General features: G+C 39.5%; 1 protein-coding gene across 1 annotated transcript in view; it reads left to right on the top strand.

Moving 5' to 3' along the window:
• The window catches only part of LOC124804627, a 368418-nt gene extending 344860 nt beyond the window's left edge, over positions 1-23558 (top strand). Inside the window, exons 6-8 of the mRNA XM_047264832.1 lie at positions 7621-7711; positions 11521-15251; positions 23471-23558. Coding sequence (XP_047120788.1) covers positions 7621-7711; positions 11521-15239 — 3810 coding nt within the window. The 3' untranslated portion in view covers positions 15240-15251; positions 23471-23558. The remainder of the gene's footprint in view (positions 1-7620; positions 7712-11520; positions 15252-23470) is intronic.
• Positions 23559-23836: the final 278 nt, after the last annotated feature.

Raw genomic sequence — 23836 nt, 5'->3', positions numbered from 1 at the left:
TCCAAATACCAATGGCGGTCTGCAGAACGCAGGTGTTGCGTGAAAGCGTGATGATAGGGGTTCAGCCCATGCTCGTGCAGCATGTAATGACTGTGCATTGTGAGACACACAGCTGCCTTGCTACGCTCTGTGTACTTCACTGAGGTTCTTGGTGTATGACCTCCAGAATAGCTTCCTCAGTTGCTGGAGTACTGTGAGCCTGTGGACGACATCTGTCACACAGTGGTGGAAGGAGAGAACCTGACTCCCGAAGGTGCAGCTCCAGACAACGAAGCACATTTTTATCTGGGTGGCATCAACGAGGATATCTAGCAGCAAATTCATGAGTGGCAACACCAGTCCGGCGGTTATCAGATGCCCCAAGGACCAAATAATATCCACATATTCATCATTTGCGTATGCCATATGTCTGCCACACTGGTTTAGAGGTTACAGTGAGAAAATTCAATATGTGTATACATGTACATTGGAGTCTGTCACAGGCATGTTACTCCACTCACAACTAGTTCCTGTTTGGTGAACAGCGCATAGAGTATAAACACGCTGTCAATCTTGTGCCCTGTTCCACCTAACATGCATTACCACTCTGACAGATATTGTTCTGCATGATTCATCCCAACACCACTAATTGTGAAATGTTCGGTTTCGAATTACACTGTCTCCTTAACAGTAATAGACGTGATGTTTCCAAAATCCCATCAATAGAATAATAATAATAATAATAATAATAATGCATTCAGATATGTACTAAACAGAATTGATAACACATGCAAACAGTAACTGAGTTTGGACTTTATTCGCAAGCACATTGCTAGTCCTATTGGTAACGTAAGGCCCTAACAAAAAGTAATCCACCTGAATGAGGCAAAAATAATAGTTTGTTACTAACTTATGGGGCCGTTGGAGGAGGATACAAGGAAAACAGGTTTCGCATCTAGTAGATGAAGTGATGCGAATAAATTCACACCCATGATGAGGAAAGGGCCCCTTCCAAAGCTGACCAATCTTCCATTTCTATGATTGTAGTATGTAAGTGCAAAATTTGGAAATTTTTGGTAAGGTCATAAGACCAAACTACTGAGGTCATCAGTCCCTATACCTACACACTACTTAATATAACTTAAATTAACTTATGCTATAAACACACACACACACACACACACACACACACACACACACACACACACACACTCACACACAGAGACACACTCACACACACACCTGAGGGAGGACTCAAACCTCCAAAAGGGGGAGCCGCACGGAGCATGACAAGGCGCCTTAGGCCATGCGGCTATGTAAGTGCAAGTGTTTTCTAGATGACCCGCTGCAATCGCTGTTGACAATTAAAATGCCAGCTACAGTACTACCTGGACTACATTTACCAAATAAAAAACATATGGTTCAACCCAGGATCGAACCCTCAACCTTCTGCACGCTAACCCAAAACTCTACCTCTACTGCACCAACTGTACAGCACAACTACTGTGTATTGACAGAGGTAGTTACCATACATGTGGTTACAGTGTTGCCAGATTGCCACTCTTTAACGTCCTTTTTCTGCCAGATATATTTGCTGGACGAAATTTTGTGACAGACATTTTTTTACCACTGGCATGTGAGAAGTCGCGCTGCAAAGCCGAGTACGCGAATTTCGCTTCACCCTGTATATGTTCATTACACTAGATAAAAAATCAGTCATGTCATATTTCAATGAGGAACTTGAAACTTTTAGCTTAAGCAGGAGCATGTAAAGAAACTATGGCCCAAGTTTAAAAAGAGCAGCACTGAATAGATATGCAAAGTGTGGAACAGATCATAATGGAAGGGACCCTCCATGGTATACATTCACTGTATACAGTGACTACTGCATAACAGGTGTAAAACATAGCATAGGACTGTAGATAGAGCGATGCTGAATGAAATGTGTTTGGCTGTCAAGAGAGCAACATGTCAAGCCTTTATTGATGAAAGTAGTAGAATACTGTCAAATGACATATCAGAAATCCCAAAGAAATTCTGGTCATTTGTAAAGGCTTCTAGTGGCACCAAAGTTTGGGTTCAATCCCTAGTGAGTGATGCAGGAACTGAAACTGACTGTAGCAATGCAAAAGCTGAAATGATTCTGTTAAAATTCAACAAAGCTCTAGGGCCTGATGGAGTCCCTACCACATTATATAGCGAATTTGCAGCTGAGTTAGCCCCTCTTGTAACTCCAATCTATCATAGACCCAGCGAACAAAAAAACCATGCCCAGTGGTTGGAGGAAAGCACAGGTAATGCCCATTTACAAGGAATGGAGGAAACGGCATGTTATATTGGATGGAGTCATTGTCAGACATACAAGTAATTTTGGGTGCACCCCAAGGAAGTGTGTTGGGACCCTTGCTGTCCATGTTGTATATTAATGACCTTATGGACCTCAGACTTTTTACAGACAATGCAGTTATCTGTAATGAAGTAGTCTCTAAAAGAAGTTGCTTAAATATTCAGTCTGATCTTGATAATATTTCAAAGAGATACAAAGATTGGCAACTTGCTATAAATATTCATAAATGTAAAATTGTGCATTACACAAAATAAAGAAACATAGTATCCTATGACTACAATATCAATGAGTCACAGTTGGAATCAGCCAACTCATACAAATACTTGGGCGTAACACATTGCAGGGATATAAAATGGTACGATCACATAGACTCAGTTTTGGGTAAAGCAGGTGGTAGACTTCAATTTATTCGTAGAATACTGGATCAGTGCAATCAGTACACAAAGGAGATTGCTTACAAATCACTTGTGCAATCTGTTCTAGAATACTGTTCAAGTGTATGGGACCCATACCAAATGGGACTAACAGGGGATATTTAACATATACAGAGAAGCACAGAACGAATGGTTACAGGTTTGTTTGACCCATGCAAGAGTCTTACAGTGATGCTGAAGAAAGTGAACTGGCAGACTATTGAAGATAGATGTAAACTACTAACAAAGTTCCAAGAACCAGCTTTATATGATGACACTAGGAATATACTACAGCCTCCTATGTATTGCTCACATAGGGATCGCAAGGACAAGATTAGAATAATTACAGCACACACAAAGGCATTCAAACAGTCATTCTCCCTATGTTCTATACATGAATGGAATGGGAAGAAATGCTACTAACTGGTACAATGGGATGTACTCTCTACCATGCACTTTTTTGTGCTTTGCAGAGTTTGGATGTAGATGTAGATCTCTTAGGAGATAGACTGAAGAAAGGCAACCGGTCCGACTTACAAACATTTTCTGGTCCATTTTTATTTCTATGATCCTGTGCAGAACAAACATATAGTCTGTGTAAGCTGCTTATAAACAAACAATATGGCCTATATATTTTCTTCCTTGCATTTCTCCCACTGTTTAAGAATGACAATTTTGTGTCAGCACAATCTCAAAAAACAGTATTAATTTCTAATGGTGAATGATGTGGTATGTAACAATGTGTGTGGGAACTAAAGGAAAAAGAAGGCTGAAGAAGAGAAGCCCAATCATGTAGCAGAAGATTCAAAAGCAACCAGTGTTCAGTAGTGTGCCACAAGATGCCAACTGGAAAACTAAACACAAGATTTGAGAGCTAAAATTAAATCAGTGTACCTGTAAGAGGTGACAGCTGGTTGAGCATAAAAAAGAAATAAAATATGAAGAAAGGTAATGGGCATACTGTGTGAGAGCAATGGAGTCAGGGGATGTCAAAAACACAAATAAAAGATCAAAGGTATTTTCATAGTTATTACAACACTGGAAATATGAACTGCTGCACTAGTTTGATGTGAGAAAGAACTTTTATATATTTCTTTGAAAACTGTGTCATCATATTCTTCACTTTACTTTCCTTATCTTATATACACTTACAGATTTTTTAAACACATAAATCTGATAACTATAAACATAAATACACTTGTATTCCCATAAGATCATATGACTCAGTTATATGTGACTACATCCACATCTACACTCTACATGCCACCTTGTGATCTATGGTGGAGGGTGCTTTGTGCATCATTGCCACTTTCCCTTTTCCTGCTCCAGTCACGAAGAGTTTCTGGGAATAATGATTGCTGGCAAGCGTATGTGTAAGTTTGAATCTCTTTAATTTTATCCTCAATGTTTATTTGCAAGATATGTATAGGAAGAGGCATTCGAACTTTTAACGGTAAAGCACACCATGATGCCTCTCTGATAGCACCTGACACTGGAGTTGTCAGAGCACTCCACGACAGCCTCACATTTACAAAATGATCCTGTAACAAAACACAATTCTTTGCTTTGGATCTTTTATATTTCCTCTATCGATCCTATCTGGTATGGATCTTAGACCGACAAGCAGTATTCAAGTATTGATCAAATGAGGGTTTATTACACTACTTCCTTTGTGGATGGACTACACTTCCTGAGGAGTCTTCCAGTGAATCTCACTCCAGCACCTGCCTCAACTGCAATTAGTTTAAGTGCTCTTTCCATTTCAAGCAACTCTGTACACAGCTCCTAAATAATTTATGGCCATGATTGCTTTCCGTGATTGTTCTGCAACAGTGTAATCATACAATAATGGGTCTTTCTGTCTATGTACATGCAGTAAATTAAATTTGTTTTTGTTGAAAGTCAATTGCCACTCCACGCGTGAAGCCTCAATCCTCCACAGGTCTTCCTGCATTTCACTACAATTTTCTAGTGTTGCGACTTCTCTGTATACACCAGCATTATCTGTGAAATGCCTCATGGAACTTCCGAAATTATCCACCAGGTCATTTATAGAATTTGTGAACAATAAGTGTCTGATAACACTCCCTTGAGGTGCATCTGAAGATATTTCTTTGTATGAAGGTAACTCTGCCTTAAGAATCACATGTAATGGTCTGATATTCCATATGCTGACATTTTGTTCATCAAGAACTACAGAATTATTTCGAACACCTTCCAGAAGTAAAGGAACATGGCATCAACCTGGGTACTGACTGTCACCAGAGACATGGGCCTACAAATTTGTGTTTATGTTCAATGAGTATTCTTGAGAAAGAGAATGACCTGTGCTTTTTTTCAACCATTAGGAATGCTTCTCTTCTCTAGCAACCTGCAGCACACTGCTGCTAGAAGAGGAGCAGTGATCACTTATTTCAATATCTGTCATGTTGACATTTATGCAATGATTTAAAGGAGGAACTACTGCATGATCTTCCTCAGTAAAACAATATCGAAAAAAGACATTTACTATATCAGCCTTGTCTTTGTCATCTGCCATTTTGATGCAATTATGGTCAAAAAGTATCTGGACATATGGATTCAATCCGCATACTGATTCAACATAAGACCAAAACTTTAGGATTTTTGTCAAGCCAGTAGGTGGAATTTTACTTTCCAATTTGTTGAATGTTTCACACTTGACTCGCCTCACATTAATTTTGGCTTTGCTCTGTCTTTGTTTGTGTGTCAAGCTTTGACTATGTTCAGATTTACAGTAAAGTTCTCTTTCATACTAATTGTCTAACATGGCAGGTCAACCCAACCCTTGCAACTTTGTACAGCATGTGCCTTTCTAAAGCATATTATACAATAGTCTAGAACTTAGTCCATTGATGCTGACCATCATCAGTACTAGCGATGAAATTTTCATGTTCACCATACAGGTAATCTGCTATCTGTTTTAGGTCACTTTTGCTAAGCACAAATAACTTCCTATCTTTCTTCATCCACCATGCTGAGTGATAACTGTAATGGCCTTATGATCACTGATTTCATGTTCTATGCTAAATGAGCCAAAAACTTCATTCTTATTGATTACAAAGAGATCTAATATGTTGCCTTCACATGCCAGTTGCCTGATAAGCTGCTCAAGATACTTTTCAGATAAAACATCTAGAACAGATTCACATGGTTCTCTGTCCTGACTACCCATCTAAATCACTTGAGTATCCCAGTCCACAGATGGTAAGTGAAAGTCTCCACCTAATATTATAACCTGGAGATTTAAATAAAATATTTTTCCAGTTTCTCCCCAAATGCTGCACTACTATTGTTACTGAGGCAGGGGGTCTAATAAGAGCATCTATTGACCATGTTTGATCCATCTTTAACACTATCTTCACCCAAATTATTTAGCATTCAGAATCTGTACTAACATCACTAATTATTATCACATTTTTTACAGCTATAAACATGCCCCCACTACTGGCATTCAATCTATCCCTGCAATTTACTGTACATTCCAATCTGAATTTAGTATTTCATTGCTATTAACACCTGTTTACAGCCAGGTTTCTGTCCTTAGTATTATGTGGACATTGTTGCCACTTATCAGCAAGACTAGTTCTGGAACCTTTCCAAAGACACCCCTGAAGGTAACTAATACTATATTAACATTTTCTTTCTCTGATCTGCCATGATGAATGCTACTCTCTTTAATTAATGAGGACAGCATTCTTCCTTGTCTGAGATTAGAACGATTGTTATTATGCCTGTGGAGGGATTTCTCTATCCTAAAAATCTAAATGTTTACAGCACATCTACTCCAGTACCCCAGTAGCCATTTCTTGTGCCTGGTCATTTAAGGCGTTAAGGGGGCAGAGGGTGTTGGTTCTACAACTTTCTGTCAATGGTGGAGGTAAAGAAACCTGCATCCGAGAACCTCACCCAACTGTCTGAGCCTCTGGTTTAAGACTGCAGGAGCTGGAGTATAGTTTGTTGGTCATTGTGAGTAGCACAGTAACAGCCTTCTCTTTCTCACAGATGCTATTATGAGTAGATCATAATTTTTTTCCTTTCAATCATTCCATTTGTTGGCTAAATCCTTTCTCATTGCCCTCTGTTCTCTTTTTACAACTAGCTGACAGCCCCTTTTAGCTTAAAGTCATAAACACCAATCAGTACTATCCACTTGATTTGCTTTACATACTAAGCAAAATTTATTGTGCATGTTTTATTTGTCAGGTTATTTGTCTTGTAATTGGAGATGATGATGTGCGTAATGGTACAAACTTGAAAAGCAAAGATTTTATAGTCACCAGAGAAATTAATTGTTAACACTTAGTATACATAGTATCAATTCACAACTATAAAACACTGAATTAAATAATTCACTGGCACATCGATTTATAGTGGTGTGCAATTCAACAAATTTTGCTTGGGTAATCAGACAGATTTAGCAGTTTCAAGAACTGAAGAGTAACTTAAATCTTTACCAGATCTGCCCCACTAAAAAACAAAACCAAGGTTGCAGAAACATATAATTAGTGAAAGTAATGGCAAAAAGTATCTCTTGACCGAGACCATTAAATTTCTTACGCCCTATTTTAGTGCATAAGCATAAAAAGGGCAGGTACTGCAAAATGAGGGGTAATTACCCTATCTGTTGTTGCTATCATATCTGAGTTTTGATATGAAATCCAAAATCTAGCCTACACCCAAGGTTATAATATCATATGATTGTTGGGCATTGTTACACTTCTTTACTCATAAAGTACATAATAGTAACACATTCCTTCCAAAAATTGTGATCTCTTTACACAATTTTTTAATAGCTAGCAACAAAATATTAGAACAACATGTATCATAATTGTAACTGACTAGCTTCTTCCATGTTCATAGATTTCTGCTGGGAGCTCCCTGCCTACAACCCCAGAAGTAAATGAAGAAGCATCTTGTAGGAGTACAAGTCCAGAGGTGAAACAAAGGAAAGGTATATTTTACCAATACCTTGTCTATGAGTGCCAAGGTGTAATATTCTTAATTTTGTTTATGTTTATGAAAAAAGTAATACAAAGGGGAGTAACAGGAGCTAATAAAGCTCCTTGTTCAGCTTGCAAATCAAGCAAAGCTGGAAAAATGAATCACATTGAGCAATATAAATCTCAAGTTACCAACAGTTATCCATGTGTAATCAACAAATATGTAATTCCTGCCAGATTAAAACTGCAAACCAGATCAGGATGTGAACCCAAAACCTCTGCTTTTCATGGGCAGTACTCTACAGACTGATCAAGCCAGGCATGATTCACAACCTACCTCCAGAGTCTTAGTTCTGCCAGTACCTCTCTCCTACCTTCCAAAACAGATTTTCTCCTGCTTATGTCACAGACATAGCACAGAATGTTACGGATTATTTCCATAGTGAATTTTTACTCTGCAGCATAGACAGCACTGATTTGAAACTTCTTGTCAGATTCTGGAAACAGTCCCCTAGGCTATGTCTAAGTCAGTTCTGTGCAATATCCATTCTTCGAGGAGTACTAATTCCATATGGTATGCAAGGGAACTTGCGTGAAGTTTGGACTCTAGGGAAAAGGTACTGGTGGAAGTTAGGCAGTGAGGGTATATTATGAGTCATGCTGGGAAAGTTCAGTGAGCAGCGCATTTGCCCACAAAGGGTACAGATCTGCATTTTGAGTACCAGGTAGGCACACAGTTTTAATCTGCCAAAAAGTTTCAAATCATCTCACACTTAAGTGCACAGAGAAAATTCATTCTGGAAACAAATATGTTGTTCATGACACATGTCATTTGTTTTATTCTATTATCCAAAAAGTTTTCTGAACTCTATAAGTAAGAGCTGTCTCTTCAGTTCACTTCAACTTAGTACATTCTACAGGACTTGATTTTATACAAGTGCTACTTAACTTCCACTACGTATGACACTCAAACATTTCTGCTTTTCATTCCATTTATTTTTGGACCTTGCAACTGTTTTCATTTTCATTATTTTATGGTACTTTCTTATATGGATGTGGAATGCATTTCTGAAAAGAAAGTTACTGAACCAACTGAGAATCATGACCACTTATATAACGTATCTTGTAAACGTTTTACTTTACACTGAGGTGACAAAATTCATGGCATATCTCCTGATATTGTGTCAGACTTCTTTCTCCCAGCATAGTGCAGCAACTCAACATGACAAGGACTCAACAAGGTTGGAAGTCCCTGCATAAATATTAAGCCACACTGCCTCTACAGCCATCCATAATTGTGAAAGTGTTGCTGGTACAGAATTTTGTGCCTGAACTGACCTCTCAGTTATGTCCCATACGTGTTTGATGGGATTCATGTGAGGCAATCTGGGTGGTCAAAACATTTACTTAAATTGGCCAGTCTTAAAACTAATCTCGAACAATTGTGGCCCGGTGATAATTCCATCATTGTTAGGGAACATGAAGTTCATGAATGGCTGCAAATGGTCTTCAAGTACCTGAACATAAACATTTACAGTTAATGATCAGTTCAGTTGGACCACAAGACCCAGTCCAATCCAGGTAAATACACCCCACACCATTATGGAGCAACCACCAGCTTGCAGTGTCTCGTTGACAACTTGGGTCCTTGGCTTCATGGTGTCTGCACCACACTTCAACCCTACCATCAGCTCTTACCATCTGAAATCAGGACTCACCTGGCCAGGCCATGGCTGTCTAGCATCCGACCGATATGATCATGAGCTCAGGAGAGGTGCTGCAGGCAATGTAGTGCTATTAGCAAAGGCACTCATGTCAGTCGTCTGCTGCCATGGCCCATTAATGCCAAATTTTGCCTCACTGTCCTAATGGATACATTCATCATACATTCCACATTGACTCTGGTGGTTATCTCATGCAGTTTCTTTGCCTGATAACACTGACCACTCTACGCAAACGCTACTGCGTTCAGTCATTAGGTGAGGGCTGTCAGCCACTGCATTGTTTGCAGTGAGAGGTTGTGCCTGAAATTTGTTATTCTCAGTACACTCTTGACACTGTGGGTCTCAGAATACTGAATTCCCTTATGATTTCTTAAATGGAATATCCCATGTGTCTAGCTCCAACTAACATTCTGCGTTCAAAGTGTGTTAATTCTGTCATGTGGCCATGCTCAGTTGGAAACCATTTCACATGAATCACCTGAGTACAAATGACAAATCTGCCAATGCATTGTCCTTTTATACCATGTGTACATGATACTACCATCACTAGTAGATGTGCATATCACTATCCTATGACTTTTGTCACCTCATTGCATGTAGTCAAACTACAAGAGCAAGTTGAAAAGTTATCAGTTAAGCAGTGAATGACTGTGGCTTTTTGGGCAGAAAAATCTATTTACTTTTGGAATATAGTCCCAGTTTATATTTTTGCACTTTACTGTGTGAAGGGACAAATGGTTAAGGAAGGCACTACACTTGGCAGAATTCCCATCAAGGCAGCGATAAAGTTTTCTGTGAACTCAAAAGGCTTTTCAGCCAAAATTGTACTTAGTTTCAGAAATAGAGTGCAATCAGCAAGTGATCTGGTGAATACAGTGGTTATTCTAAAAATGTATACTTTAATTTACTCACTTTTCCAATTGCAACACATCTAAGGTGACAAGTGAATTGTCAAGATGAAGGATTTTTATCCATTGTTTTACACTGCAGGACTTACTTAATTTTTCTTGTAATGAGTGCCACCCTCATTGCTGTGATTGCTGATATTTTCTCTGGTATCAGCTGTTTCATAAACTCTTAATTGCAAATGCTTCAGTGTCACACAGTACACTTTCTCAGTGTTTGATTTGTGCTTCTATTTTTAGTGTGTCCTTCATGTGGAGTAGTACAGCCATATCTGATTTTTTTTTCTTCCAAATGCTGGGTATGAAGAATCTGAGTCCTTGTAAATCCTCACCAGCTTAGGATGAATTCCCACATATGATAAACTACTCAGAACAAATATACATTTCCGGGATTTATCAATCTGAATGAAATAGACACAGTCATCACTTTCGAAAGATATGTGAACAAAACTATTCTGCAAATGCAGTTGACACTTGTTGAGATTATCATGCAGAATGTATGACATTTATCATTGATATCAATGCCAATATTGTGCAAGTCTGGTAACTTTTTAATGTGCTCTAGTATAGTGAAGAATGTTTTATCATTATTTACTACTGGTAAACTGATGTTCTTTTGATCTAAGTCTAATGTTCTCTCCAAACATACTGTATATCATGTAGCTCTTTTACTTAGTCATGCAGAAAGGGAGAAAGATTAGGATTTAAGTTCCTTCTCTTTGTATGATCCAATGTTTATAATTAATCACACATTATCACTAATTTGCAATAATACATTTTTTCTACATTTTGAAATATGACTAAGTGTATATAGCTCTAATAATATTCACATTGTTGTGTGAGTTGAAATATCATGATATTTACATGTCACATTTTTCTTAATGTGTGCTTTTCCCTTCCCATTTCACTACACTGCATGTACAACGAGTTCAGACTTTGCTCTCATACCACAAAATCACTTACATTTATTCAGTGCTTTCAGGATTTTATTTTGTGTTTAACAGTCTTTCTTCTGTAGCTACACCAACGGCATATTTTCCAAATCTGCATGTTACGTCTTTTCAGTGAGCACGGCTGATTATTTATATACATATGTGTTTGTTTAATTTAATACCTTGTAATGAAACATTTATATTAAAGCTTGCATGTTCATAAGCGCTGATGCATGGCTTTATTTACTGATGCTTGCAGAAAACGCATCTGAATTTAGCAAGAATGATGACACTGAAATTCCTGCTTGGCCTTCCACTGCAACTGAACACATGCTGCCACCTCTTGTGAATCTGCCTATTGAAATTCAACAAAAATCTGCATCTCTCCCTCCTGGATTAGCTCTCACTCCCGGAGAACATGTGAACAAACTGCCTCGAAGCCGGTCAAATGCTGCATACAGACAGACTGAAGCATCTTCAAGCAGCCGCTACAAACGAGCAGCATCTGCTTCAGAACTTGAAATGAATATGTCAAGTATAATTGCCCTAGAAGCTCTCACAAAATCAAGGGAAATGTTTGGCATTGTTGGGGAAGAGGATGAAGATGAGAAAGCAGACATTGCAGAAGATAAGGATGAAAATAAAGAAAAAGATGAAAAGAAAGAGGAAACAACCTTTTTCGGACGGCTCTTGTCGAGACGTAGTGGGAAAAAGAAAAAGGAAAAATCAGATGATGTAGACAGCAATCTTGGTGATAACTTAAACAAACAGATTTCAGCTCCACCACTCGTACCAAAGCGAATAAATGAAGGTGGGCAATATGCCAATGACTTTTTCACTGATTTTACTTCTGCGTCATCTAGGCATCATAATACCAAATTACAGCCACGAAGTTCTGCTGCCTCACGTCAGAGAGTAGAGCCAATTAATTTACCGCCAAGTCCTGAAATAGAAAAAAGAGGAAAAGTTCTTGAAGTCCCTGAAGTTACTTCCATTCCTCCAAATGATTATGGCTCAGATATTTTAGTGACTGACAAAAATGATAATGTAAGTGTAGCAGAAAAAGTAGTTCCAGATGTGATGCATGGAAATCTCTCTGTTTCTCCTCCAAAACATGTGTGGACATCACATAGTGCAGGAGGTAGCAAAGAACTTAATTCCACTTCATTGCAGCATATAAATGCAGATAAAAGATCTGAAAGTCAAGATTCTCTCTCCAATGAAAATGAATACAAATCTTCCTTCAGAATTGGTGAAGCACTACCTCGTGAGCAACCACTTCCTAGTGCGTATGATGAAACTGATGAAAGAGAATGCAGTTCCTTGGTGAACACAGTTGAGAAACCAAGCTCTCCAAAATTTCCAGTCAAAAAGTCTCAGAGCTTTAGAACTGATATAGATTTTTCACAGAAAACTCACAAAAAACCAGCATCAAATACAAGCAATACATTAAGTAACATTGTTAAAGAAAGCCAAGATCTGAGCTTTCAGGAAGATGTAAGAGAAGTAGAAGAGACAACAATATCTTACAAAAGCACAATTTCAGCAACAATATCTGCTGATGAAACAAACATTATGACAATCAGTAGTGAAAGACCACTGAGTACAAAACCAATGGAAAAAGAATTATTGTTTTACGATGAAACCGCTACCAATGAGAAGACAAACCTGTTTGCAAACAATGTTTATGTATCAACAACAAGCGTTCTAAAAGAAAAGACAATTGAAAATATATTCACAAGTGTTTCATCTCCTGAAGTTCCTCTAGCTAAGGAAAATGTAGGATCTCTTGAAAAGGCTGCCTCTTCAGAAAGTATCAGTACTGATACTTCATCTGTGCTGGACTCTAAACCAGCAAAAACATCCTCAGGTAGTGAAAATGATACCAACTACACTCAACATGTAGTGTTGCCACCTGGCACGGATGGTATCACTATCACACAAACATTCACAAAACATGAAGAAACTAAAACAAACTTAAAAGGGAATGGTTCACATTTCATGCAGCAGCATAACATGGATATCTATAAAGGCGAAAATACAATGGAGGAAGTTGTAAAAGCTGACCTTTCAGTAGACACTCAGCCTTCTATAGCAGCAATAAATGATGCAACTCAACAGCCAAACGAGCTGGTGATAACTGCACAAGAATCAACAAAAACTGAGTCAAATTTACCTGAAATGCTAAGTGGACAAGAAAGTACCGCAAAGAGTTTTGATAATGCCAGGAAAAGTGCTGATTTACCAAAAACATCCCCTGGATTATCTCAGCAGGAAAAAGATTTACTTGCACACAATTTTACTCCCCGACCACAACCAACAAAACGTGAACCTCGGCTTGCTACAGCATCAGAACACGTTCCTGAATTTCTCAGAATCCAGCTGAATCGTGTTGATAGTCAGCCTGCAGTGAATGTAATTTTTGATACTGATAAACCTGATCCACAAAGAAGTCGTTTGAAAAGTATTGATGAGAAGTTAGGTATAAAGACTGAACAGACAGATGAAGCTGATGAACAAGCAAAAAGGACATCACTCATTTCTGAGACATCCCAGGAAACACATGGAACAACATCTTCCATTAAGCAGAAGCTCTTTAGAGAAGAACAGTTCAAAGCAGTTAAGGATGGTGCTGATGGTAGAAATGTAACTGGAAAACCTGTTGGCCACACATCGGATGGCATACAGAAGATATGTGAACCTGCTTCTACATTTGAAGAAATAGCAAAGCCAGAAGCAGGAATAAACAATCCTGTGAAAACAAAGAGAAGTATATCATTAACAGCAACTCCAAGTCAACAGAATAGAAATTACTCAGTTGTTTCAATATCATCTGAAACGCAAACAGCACGCCACCCATCAAAGTTTGCTTTTAAGAAACAATCGTCTAGTTTTGATTCTCCAGATTCTCACATCCCTTTGAATGATAATATCCTAAATGAATCTGAAGATATGAAGACCATAAATAAGTATGAAGGGTCCCTAAGTACAAAAGATTTTGGTACACAAGATGTAGTAATTCGTAAAAAATCTGTGCAAAGGGACGCCATCCTCAGAAAGGAGGAAGACTGTTTTCCTCCTGTTGAAAGGTTTTCATCAGGACGTGAGTCAGTCTGTTCTGAGGCAAGTTCTACAGATAACAGCCACAGGAGCTCAAAATCAAAAGAAACTTTTGGATCAGAGTCAGGCAGTGTATTTGAGAATAGTATGAACGAAGTAGTTCTACGTAAAAAGTCAGTGACAAAAGAGATAGGCCTTAAAAATGAGGAAGAACCTGAGTTACTCAAAGTATTTGCTAGAAGATCTCTTAAACTGAAAGATAGTGATATTGAAGTTCTTAGTCAACAAAGTCTCTCATCAAAGAACCGGGAAAACCAAGCCGTCTCTGACACTCAGGCAACAAAATCAAGAGATAGTGACAAAGAAAATGAATGTGGAGATTCACCTAAAGAAGAGAGGAAAAAGTTGCCTGTTAAGGAACCACTTGTTGAGTCAAAACACCACACAGACATAGTCCCTGAACCACCTATTAAAGTAGCTGCCCCCGTGAATAATACCCGACACAGCAGCCCAGCAAATTTTAAGTATCAAAGAAGTATAAGTGGAAGCAGCACTGCAAGCAATGAGAACACAAACATAAACGAGAACATTTTATCACCCTATAAAAAGGATAACATGAGCCCCGAAAAACGCATTAGAAATAGAACTGTTCCTGAATCACAGCGCACAGATAGTTGCTTCATTTCTTCAGAAAGAACTCCACACAGAGCTTGGGCAAACATATACAAAGAGAAAGAAATGCACATTGTAAGCACTGAGAGCAAAACAGCAGCAGAGAGACTGAATACCCAGACTGAAAATGAGACTAATGCTTCAGAGGTTGAAGAAAGCAGCATTCCAAGATTCAAGCGCATACAGCAGAGGCGAGAGGAATGGGAGCAACGAGCACAGCTGGCCTCAAAGAGGAATCTGCCTTAGGTGCTAAAACTGGTAAGTGCAATCAAAAATTTAAAAAAAGTATAGATGCTAGAAATTACACATTTCATATCAGTTACTTGTACAGCTGAAAGTTCTAAAGTAACCGACAAGTATGAAATTTTAAGCCTACAACCTTACATTTTTATTTCGGAACTGACTTACTTACAACTGATTCTATGCTTAATAAGCTTTTGAACTTGCTTGCTGAAGTGTAATTAACAACATGTTTCATTGTATACTATGCAGTCAAACAGAACTCAACAACATATATTGTTTTACAGCAGACATTTTTTACTTATGTTTACAAAACTTTAAGCTAAAAATTAAAGACAAAAATTGAAAACACAAATAAATAAATGGAGCTTATATTTGACTAACAGACTGCTAAATAAACACTTCCTTTTGAGTTTGATGAAGTGTTACACAAGATAATAGGTACTATAAGTAATGAGTATGCATTTCACAATATAGTGGAGATGCTGTCACTGATAGGCACAACAAAAAGGCTGCCACAAAATAAGCTTTCGGCCAACAAGGCCAATGTCCAAAATAGACCCCCTCCCCTCCTCTCTCTCTCACACACACACACACACACACACACACAAAAGCATTCTAGTCAGAACGGTTGTGGATAGAAGGTGTTCTTGCTTGTGTGAATGTCTGTGTTTCTTTCTTTTCAGAAGAAGGCCTTCACTGAAAGCTCGTATGTAACTGTCTTTTTGATGATCCAGCGTATAACTCAATGTATTGTCTTTATGGTGAGAGGAGTCTGTCCATTCTATAGTATTTCTGGTATTCCAAACTGGATTTCCCATTGTTTGACTTCTTGACTATAGGTAGTTGCAACAAAGTTGAGAAGAAGGCCTGTGACCATTATGTAAACTCTGAGCACATCGTATGTCTGTGGTTTATTGGCTCACTAAACTCAACAGATCACTAGTTGTAAAAAATTATACTTGTGGACATGTTTTGAGCATAGCCCACCATCAGCAAATCTCTCAAATGAAACACCATTTCCTGAAAGTGTAAGCACAATGTATCCATGCCACTAAGAGTAAAAGTATTCAAAAACATTCACAATTAAGTCTAGATAACATATAGAAAGCTTTAACACATAGTGCAGTGTCACATATTTACAATCACAACACTGGAGTTCAGCTAATGGCAGGCTACTGTTTCAAAGAGTAATTATCAATACATGCCACTCAGTGGCATCACTTTATGTTTGTAGTGGCTTTAAAAATATACACTAAAAGTAAGCAGACAAATTAATACAAAAACAACATCAGAAAGAACGTAAAGATAATTGGAGCAATCATCTATAAGAAAAGTAAAACAGTAGTTCCCAGTGAAATCTGCAAGGGTTTATTCCACAAGTTTAACAATAACAATGCATATGTTATTACAATAGATAAAGCTCTTCTGGATATGGTCTGGACCCAGTGTGGTGCTGTGGTTAGGGCATGGCTGGCACTTGGTAATACTCGGCGGGGCGCAGCAGGCACCTGGTAATTGACACTGCAATGAGTGTGGTGTGATGGTATCCATTGAGACTTGCAGCATCAGTAGCACAACGAGCCAGCTGCTACTGCAGCATGCATTGGCAGCTGCTGGCAAAGCAGCACTGAATCAGCAGTGACCTCCTGGGATGCGGCGAGCCCTACAGGCCACTGAGGGCAATTTTACTCTCGCTGATAGTGGAGTCAGCTCTGACTAGTGGGCTGCAGTGGCTGATGTAATTGCCCAGAATGTGCGAACCTCTGCTTGTTTGTGGCTTCAACACAGCCAATGAAGGTAGGCAGACTGATATGTGCATAATCACATGACTATGATCACAGCGCTGCTATTGATAGTGTGCACACATACATCTGTAGCCACATGACTGCAGATGAGGGACATATTTCTGTGATCATCATGCTGCTATCAGCAGCAAGTGTACAGCTTAGCAGGGAACTGGTGCCTCCACACTGCTGTCAGCAGTGAGTGTACAGCTAGCAGGGAACTGGTGCCTCTGACAAAGAAATGCCTTCAGCCAGCCACCAGATAAACAGCAGCATGGAGGGGTAATTTTAGTGGTTGTAGTGACTCAGGTAAGGACTAGCTATAATAATCCTCCAAGCTTAGGAGGAGATAGTGGGGCGATCTCAACTGAAAAGAAATGACAGAGAGGGGGAAATGTTACCCCAGAGACCCTGGGTGGAGGGCCCACGAGGAACACCATAAGGAAGAGCGACTGCAAGGGCATTGACAGCCATTAGAACTGAAGGCTTGATGGTAGCTCCCAGGATGCATGGTGTGCAGAAAAACATGCAAAGGAGAGCCAGGAAGGAGGCCCAAAGTGTCGGTGAAGATGTCACCAGGTGTGCCACAGGCATAGTATGATGACATGTGCAAATGATAGGAAGATGCACCACTGAAAAGAAAGACGACAATGCACAGGCACCCAGAGAAAGGCTTGGGCTTGAAACACGCTGAAACATGCCAAAGATGACACAGAAAGCACAGAAGAACTAACAGGTGTCCCGCAACAGTGGGAAACAGTGATGGTGTCATCGGCGGCTAATGGGAGGAGAGACCCAACCACCAGCAGCTGCTGGATACATGACAGGGCTGGCCAGGCACCTGCAGCTGGCGGGAGTCATGAGCTTGATCATTGACAGCCAGTGGAGATGCAGAAGGATGAGCAGGGTGTTGGCCCAGATGTTGGGAACACTGGAACAACCACATCACCACCTTATGCGCCCACGCATGGTAACAAGAGCACAGACATTGGCAGCCACTGGCAAGGCAGTGCTTGATCAGCAGTGACCACCAAGGGTGTGGCGACACCAACAGGCCAGTGAGAGTGATGTTGCTCTGGTCTCTGCTGCATTGGCGGCAGCTGGAAGATAGTGCTCGGCCAGTGAGACTGCCTGGGACGATATCGACTGAGTGTGCTGGCATAGAGCTGAAACATTAGTAAGTGTCAGGGACCAAAGGGAGTGATGGGTCACCCAAGGCAGCCCCCAAGGATGTGGCAATACTGATGGACAGGTGAGACGGATGATGAGACTCTGACTGGTGGGCTGCAAGAGCCCGGCGTAATTGCCGAGACTGGAAGAATCATCTGCCTGCTGGTGGCCTCAGCACAGCCTATAAAGGAAGGTGAACTGATTCACCAGTAATCACGTGACTTTGGTTGCAGTGCCACTATGGACAGTGCATGTGCAGTAGCCATGTGATCACAGGTGAAGAAAATAGTTCCGTAATCACCAACCCACTGTCAGTGGTGCACTTGCAGCTTAATGGGAAATTGCAGCCCAGCCAAAAGACATCCACAGTATCCAAGATAATGTTGGTGATTGTAGTGGCCCAGTTAGGGTCCAGCCAAAACAAAAACTATAGTCAAAAGTGTACAGACAGAGTACATAAAAAATCAAGTGATTCATATGAGAGCGGATGGGAAAGGGATGACTGGAGGACAGGGATGAGCATGTTGGGACAGGCTCTAACCAATTGTATCCCTTACAAATGAAAGCCAATAACACTGAAAATTGGCGAATCTAGCATTATAGAAGAATAAATCACCTCAAGGTGTTTAGGAAATGCACGAACACCATAACAAGGAGAGGAAGTGGAGGCATCAGGTATGGGAATAAGTAATTTCATTGATTTGTAGACTGTAATAATTAAATTTATAAAACCACCAAATAATTGTAACTGTCAAATAGTACCTGCATCTAAGTGAATAAGGAGTTTTCACTTCATACTGTATGCTTTCCCCCACTCCCTCTCCCCCTCTCTCCTTTTGTGTGTGTGTGTGTGTGTGTGTGTGTGTGTGTGTGTGTGTGTGTGTTTTACCTTTTTGAATATGCTCTGAATACCTAGATTTCAAATTCCCTTGCACAGTGTGTTCTTACTGCATTTGTGCCTTGAAAATGACAGGGTGTGCACTTGTTGAAATTACAGTGGACACTGAAGACATCACTGGGCTGCGTTCAATCAAATTATATGAACATTTTATATGCTAGGAGAAACTCAGGTTTCACAATATGAACCACAATACACAAGAGAGACAAAATATGATATCTCTTTATTCCACCATGTCATTCCTTTGAAAACTCACTAATTTCAGTTTCAATGTTTCCCTGTCTTCCACCAGTTCCCAGATTTAACATGTACTGATTTCTTTGAGATATGTCCAACACTCCTCAGAATCGTCTGCACTATTCTTTCCTCCAAATCTAACTTTCACACCTCCCTCCAAAATTTTCATTGTTTTGTAAAGATTATACATGATATGAAGAACCCATATTATGATTTTCACACTGTTGTTATTAGGCTTCAAAAAGGGGAAAAATATTGTTGACTGCACCATGTGGTACTTAGGGGCTCAGTTTCTGCAATGTTTTCAAATAGATGGTATGATGCAGAAGCAATAGCTTTCTTCTGTTCCTGAAAATGAAATGTAGTAGTAAAATGTTGACCCCATTCTAATCGGCATGGTGATAAATAATGACAGACTTTCTGATGCACTGTGGTATGAAAGCAAAATGGTGGCCTTGTAGAAGTGTCAGGCAAAGGTGGTTGTGTGGGAGGGGGGCTGCAAGGTTGGTGACTCTCAGGCCTAAGTCTGCAGGAGCAGCCCTAGCTCCTTTCCCCCAAGCTAGACATCAGTGAATGGTATGTAGAGAATATCAGTGCATGGTAGTGGTCCAGTGGGTGGCTGCCCTTGGCTGGGGCTCATCCTACATGCCTATCTCCTACACCAACACAATTATAGAAGTACTACGTTTTCATGAAATACAAAATTTATTTTATGGCTATTTTGTGTCTGAGATTGTGAGCTATGAATGTATCCAACTTCAGCTCCTTCCTCATGCTGAACAATGTGGTACATTCCCCAAGAATATGGGCCATTGTCCAGGGGGTCATAAACAAATTAGGTTGGAGTCATTTTCATTATGATGAAATGTGTGGGTCTACCTGGTGTGACATCTTTGGGATGTCATTCAAACAACTGTGATTCACTTAACCTGTCTTAATTTGTTAGGGGTGGCTGTAATTTGCTATTCCTCAAGCAATAATTTTAAAATTAAATGCCTTTGTTGTAAGTGTACATCAGCAGCAGCTATTCAAAGATCTAAAAATCTTTTCATGGCTTGTTTGGCCATTTGATCAGCCAGGTGTATGAACGTAAGGAAGCAGCAGCATGGTGAAACTGCTAACTGGTCCTGGATGTCAGATACCAGTATTTAATGTTGGTAACATTTAACAGTGGTTTGTAAGCATCTCATTGAATCACAGCAAAATAGGAAGCTCTTTCTCTACTGAGGTGATGCAGGGATTGGGTGATGGCTGAAATTTCAACAGTAAACACACTACATGCATTCAGTATGGATCACTGTTCAGAGCCACCTGTGTGACTGAAAGCAAAGCCAACTCAACTGTTAATTCTTGAACCATAAATGTAGACTTTTTTTGGGTTGGGATAGTATTTGAGAACTGAGCAAAGCAGTCATCAGAAAGTGTTCTCCCTTGACCCCAGAGGCAGGCTAGAAGCATCACAGAATGATTCAGTTACCATGGAGGTACCCTAGGAAGAGTTTTGTGTGCATAAACCAGTGAACGAGGTTATAGGTCATTTCTCAGAGCTTCTATTTTTGTCCAGGCTGGTTTACTTATTCAATGTTTGGTTCATAAAGAGTGTGTCCTGATGGTGATGAAAAAGAACTTAGTAACATATGTGATTGGGCATCTGATGGATTGTTGGTGAAAAAAAACTTAGTAACATACATGTTTGGGCATCTGGTGGATTGTTATTGCATAATTTATGTGTAACTGATGTCACAAGACTCTTAGTGATGGGGTTCCTGTCTCTCCCAGCAGATTGTTCATAGAGTTCACATGGAAGCTCCAGTTGTCAGTGTCATGCCACTATGGTAGACCAGACTGAGGAAATATTATACTAAAAGAGCAACTTGATCATACATAACAACCCATAGTGAATTGTAAAAATGTTGCTGAGTCATGTGATCACCTTTCCAATTGGTGCTACTGAGGAACCAGTGTGTATTGAGCTTCATCATGCAGTTGGCTTTCAGTTGACATAAATACAGGTGGCAATCATCAGCTTGCTGTCAAGGAGAAAACTCAGGAAACAGTGTTCAATCAGTTCTAGTAATTTGTTGCCCACATAGAGCTCAGGGACCATAAATGGGCTTTTGATAGAGATAACTGAAGTCCATATTTCTCTACTCAGTTTTGTGCCTTTGGGTGCTGGAGGTGATGCTCAGTAGTGCCTATTGTGCAGCACTGTGCTGGAGGCAAAAGTTGTCCACATATAGTGATGGTAAGACCATCTGGCCCACTATGGTCATGAACTGCTTTCATACTGATGCCAAACACTGTGACACTCAGAGCAAATACCTGGGATTCTCCATCCTCCTGTTCACATTATCCACTTATATCACTCCAATCTGGACACAAAGCCTAGATAGAGATAGGAAGTTACTTATGAAAATCTGCAGGTGGCCCAAAAACTACATCCATGGAGTGTTGATAGGTTATGATGATGCTAGGCACTATTGTGTGTTTTATGCAGATAAGAGGACACAGCAATTAGTTGGTGGCAATTTACAAAAGTGTCTCGAGCTGTGGAGTCCAAATGTACCAGGGGTTAGTGGTGTATTAGAATGCATGGAAGCCAAATTTGATATCAGAATAAGAGCCCATATGACTTGAGACACCCAAGAATTCACCAGTTTACCATCCTTTCTAATAGCTTGAAAAAGTCTGTATGTTATGCTGATTCGTCTTTAACTATGTGAGGAGTGTGTTTCCTTTCCAGGCTTCACAAAAGGACAATATTCCTTTCTTGTCACTTCCCTTGGCATGTATGATTAAAGCTTTTGACTCTTCTTGGATTTCTTGCTGTGTTAGTTCACAGTGAGCCTGTAATGTTTTGGAAGGCCTGTGCTATACACTTCCATCTTTTGTAAAAGTGCCAATACCCATAGGCGGTTGTCTTTGGCCATTGATGGTGGGTCACCACATTGGCCCCTCAATAGCAATTTAACCAACACCCAGCCCTAGGTTTATATGGCTTACATATTGCGCTGATGCTCAATGAAATACCTGTCTTACTTCTTCCAATGCAGGTTTATGAACTGCACTGAAGGCAAACATCCCTACCACGTCTCATGAGGTTTGGTGTCACACTTGATCTAAATGCCTCCTGAACTCTAGTGTTGCAGAATCCATTTGCTGGGCAGACCACAGACATATTATTGAAATTAAACTTATGCTCCTCCATTAAACACTGCTCAGCAAACATGATTCATCTATAACTTTGTATTACATTGCACGTATGTTCAGTACAATGTACAGAATACAGCCCTGTGTCAGTCTGATGTAAAGACTTTCCATATTAGAAAGGAATGTAATAGATCTCAGATCTACGAAGCCCAAGGTTGTATTTTATGATGCTCAAACATTTGTTAGTGTTTGTTGGTGATCAGAAGATGACTTGATTCCTTCTTGTTTAGAGCTTGACCAATTCTTGTGAAGGCTGAGTTAGCATACAGTAAGAATGCAGTTATGGTATCTTTCTAGCATACAGTAAGAAGGCAGTTATGGTATCTTTCTTCAGTCTTTACCTAAGTTTCTTTTCTTCAGTTCATCTTGTCAATCTGCACTGGAAGCAATAAGATGGGAGTGACATGCTGCATTTCATGTGGTGACAATGGAGAGCAAATGCAAGCTGCTCTCCATGTAAACACAGGGTCAGGTGACAAACTGTTGTGTAGGGTTTGTCATGGGGGTTTGAATTTCAGTCACTCCTGGTGACTATACAAGGAGTTGGATAGCAAAATACTAGCATTTTGCCAGAAGATTGAAAGGAGTGTATATACCTTCGGAAACATTGTTCACCTTAGTGAACTGATGTGGGAAGAAACCCAAGATTTTTATTGTACTGACATGTCACCAAAACCTTCATTTGGATAACATTCTTATCTGCCATGATGACTTTATTTATCTGGTTCATTTCAACTTTGTGCATCGCAGCCTAGATAACAAAAGGGAAAAAACTGTGATCTCACAAGATCAAGCTATGTCTCTCAGTTCTAGGATGCATTCTGAACAGTACTGTAGTACTTATTAATGTTGTTTATATCACTTTTGTCTTGGTTTAGTTGCACTTTTATGTCTGAAAATCATAATACTGAAATTGTCCTCTCTTTATTTTACAGAATGTAACCCAAGAAGAAACAAAAGAAATGTTCTCCTCCATTGCTGGAGATGGTAGCAAATTACATGAATATTTTGTTACTCACTTCACAAAGAGTGAAATTGGTTTCATGGAGCAATCACTGCAACTACATAAACCATATTTTGTAATGCTAATGGCCAAGTATTTCAATACTGGAGACGACTGTGTAATTTTACACTTTTCAGATAAAACATTAGTTTGTCACATGAATAGCTTTTCATAACATTTTGTGAGATGAGGTTACATATTTTAGACTTTTTTTATGTCCAAAGGTGCATAGTATCATTGTGGAGTTTTTGTGGTAATGCATTTCAGATGAGACATTTATTTCAAATGACTTATAAAT

Source organism: Schistocerca piceifrons, chromosome 7, assembly GCF_021461385.2.
Source record: "Schistocerca piceifrons isolate TAMUIC-IGC-003096 chromosome 7, iqSchPice1.1, whole genome shotgun sequence".
NCBI classification, from domain to species: domain Eukaryota; kingdom Metazoa; phylum Arthropoda; class Insecta; order Orthoptera; family Acrididae; genus Schistocerca; species Schistocerca piceifrons.
The sequence above is the reverse complement of the archived record's forward strand: the minus strand, read 5'-3'. Positions and strand labels throughout refer to the sequence as shown.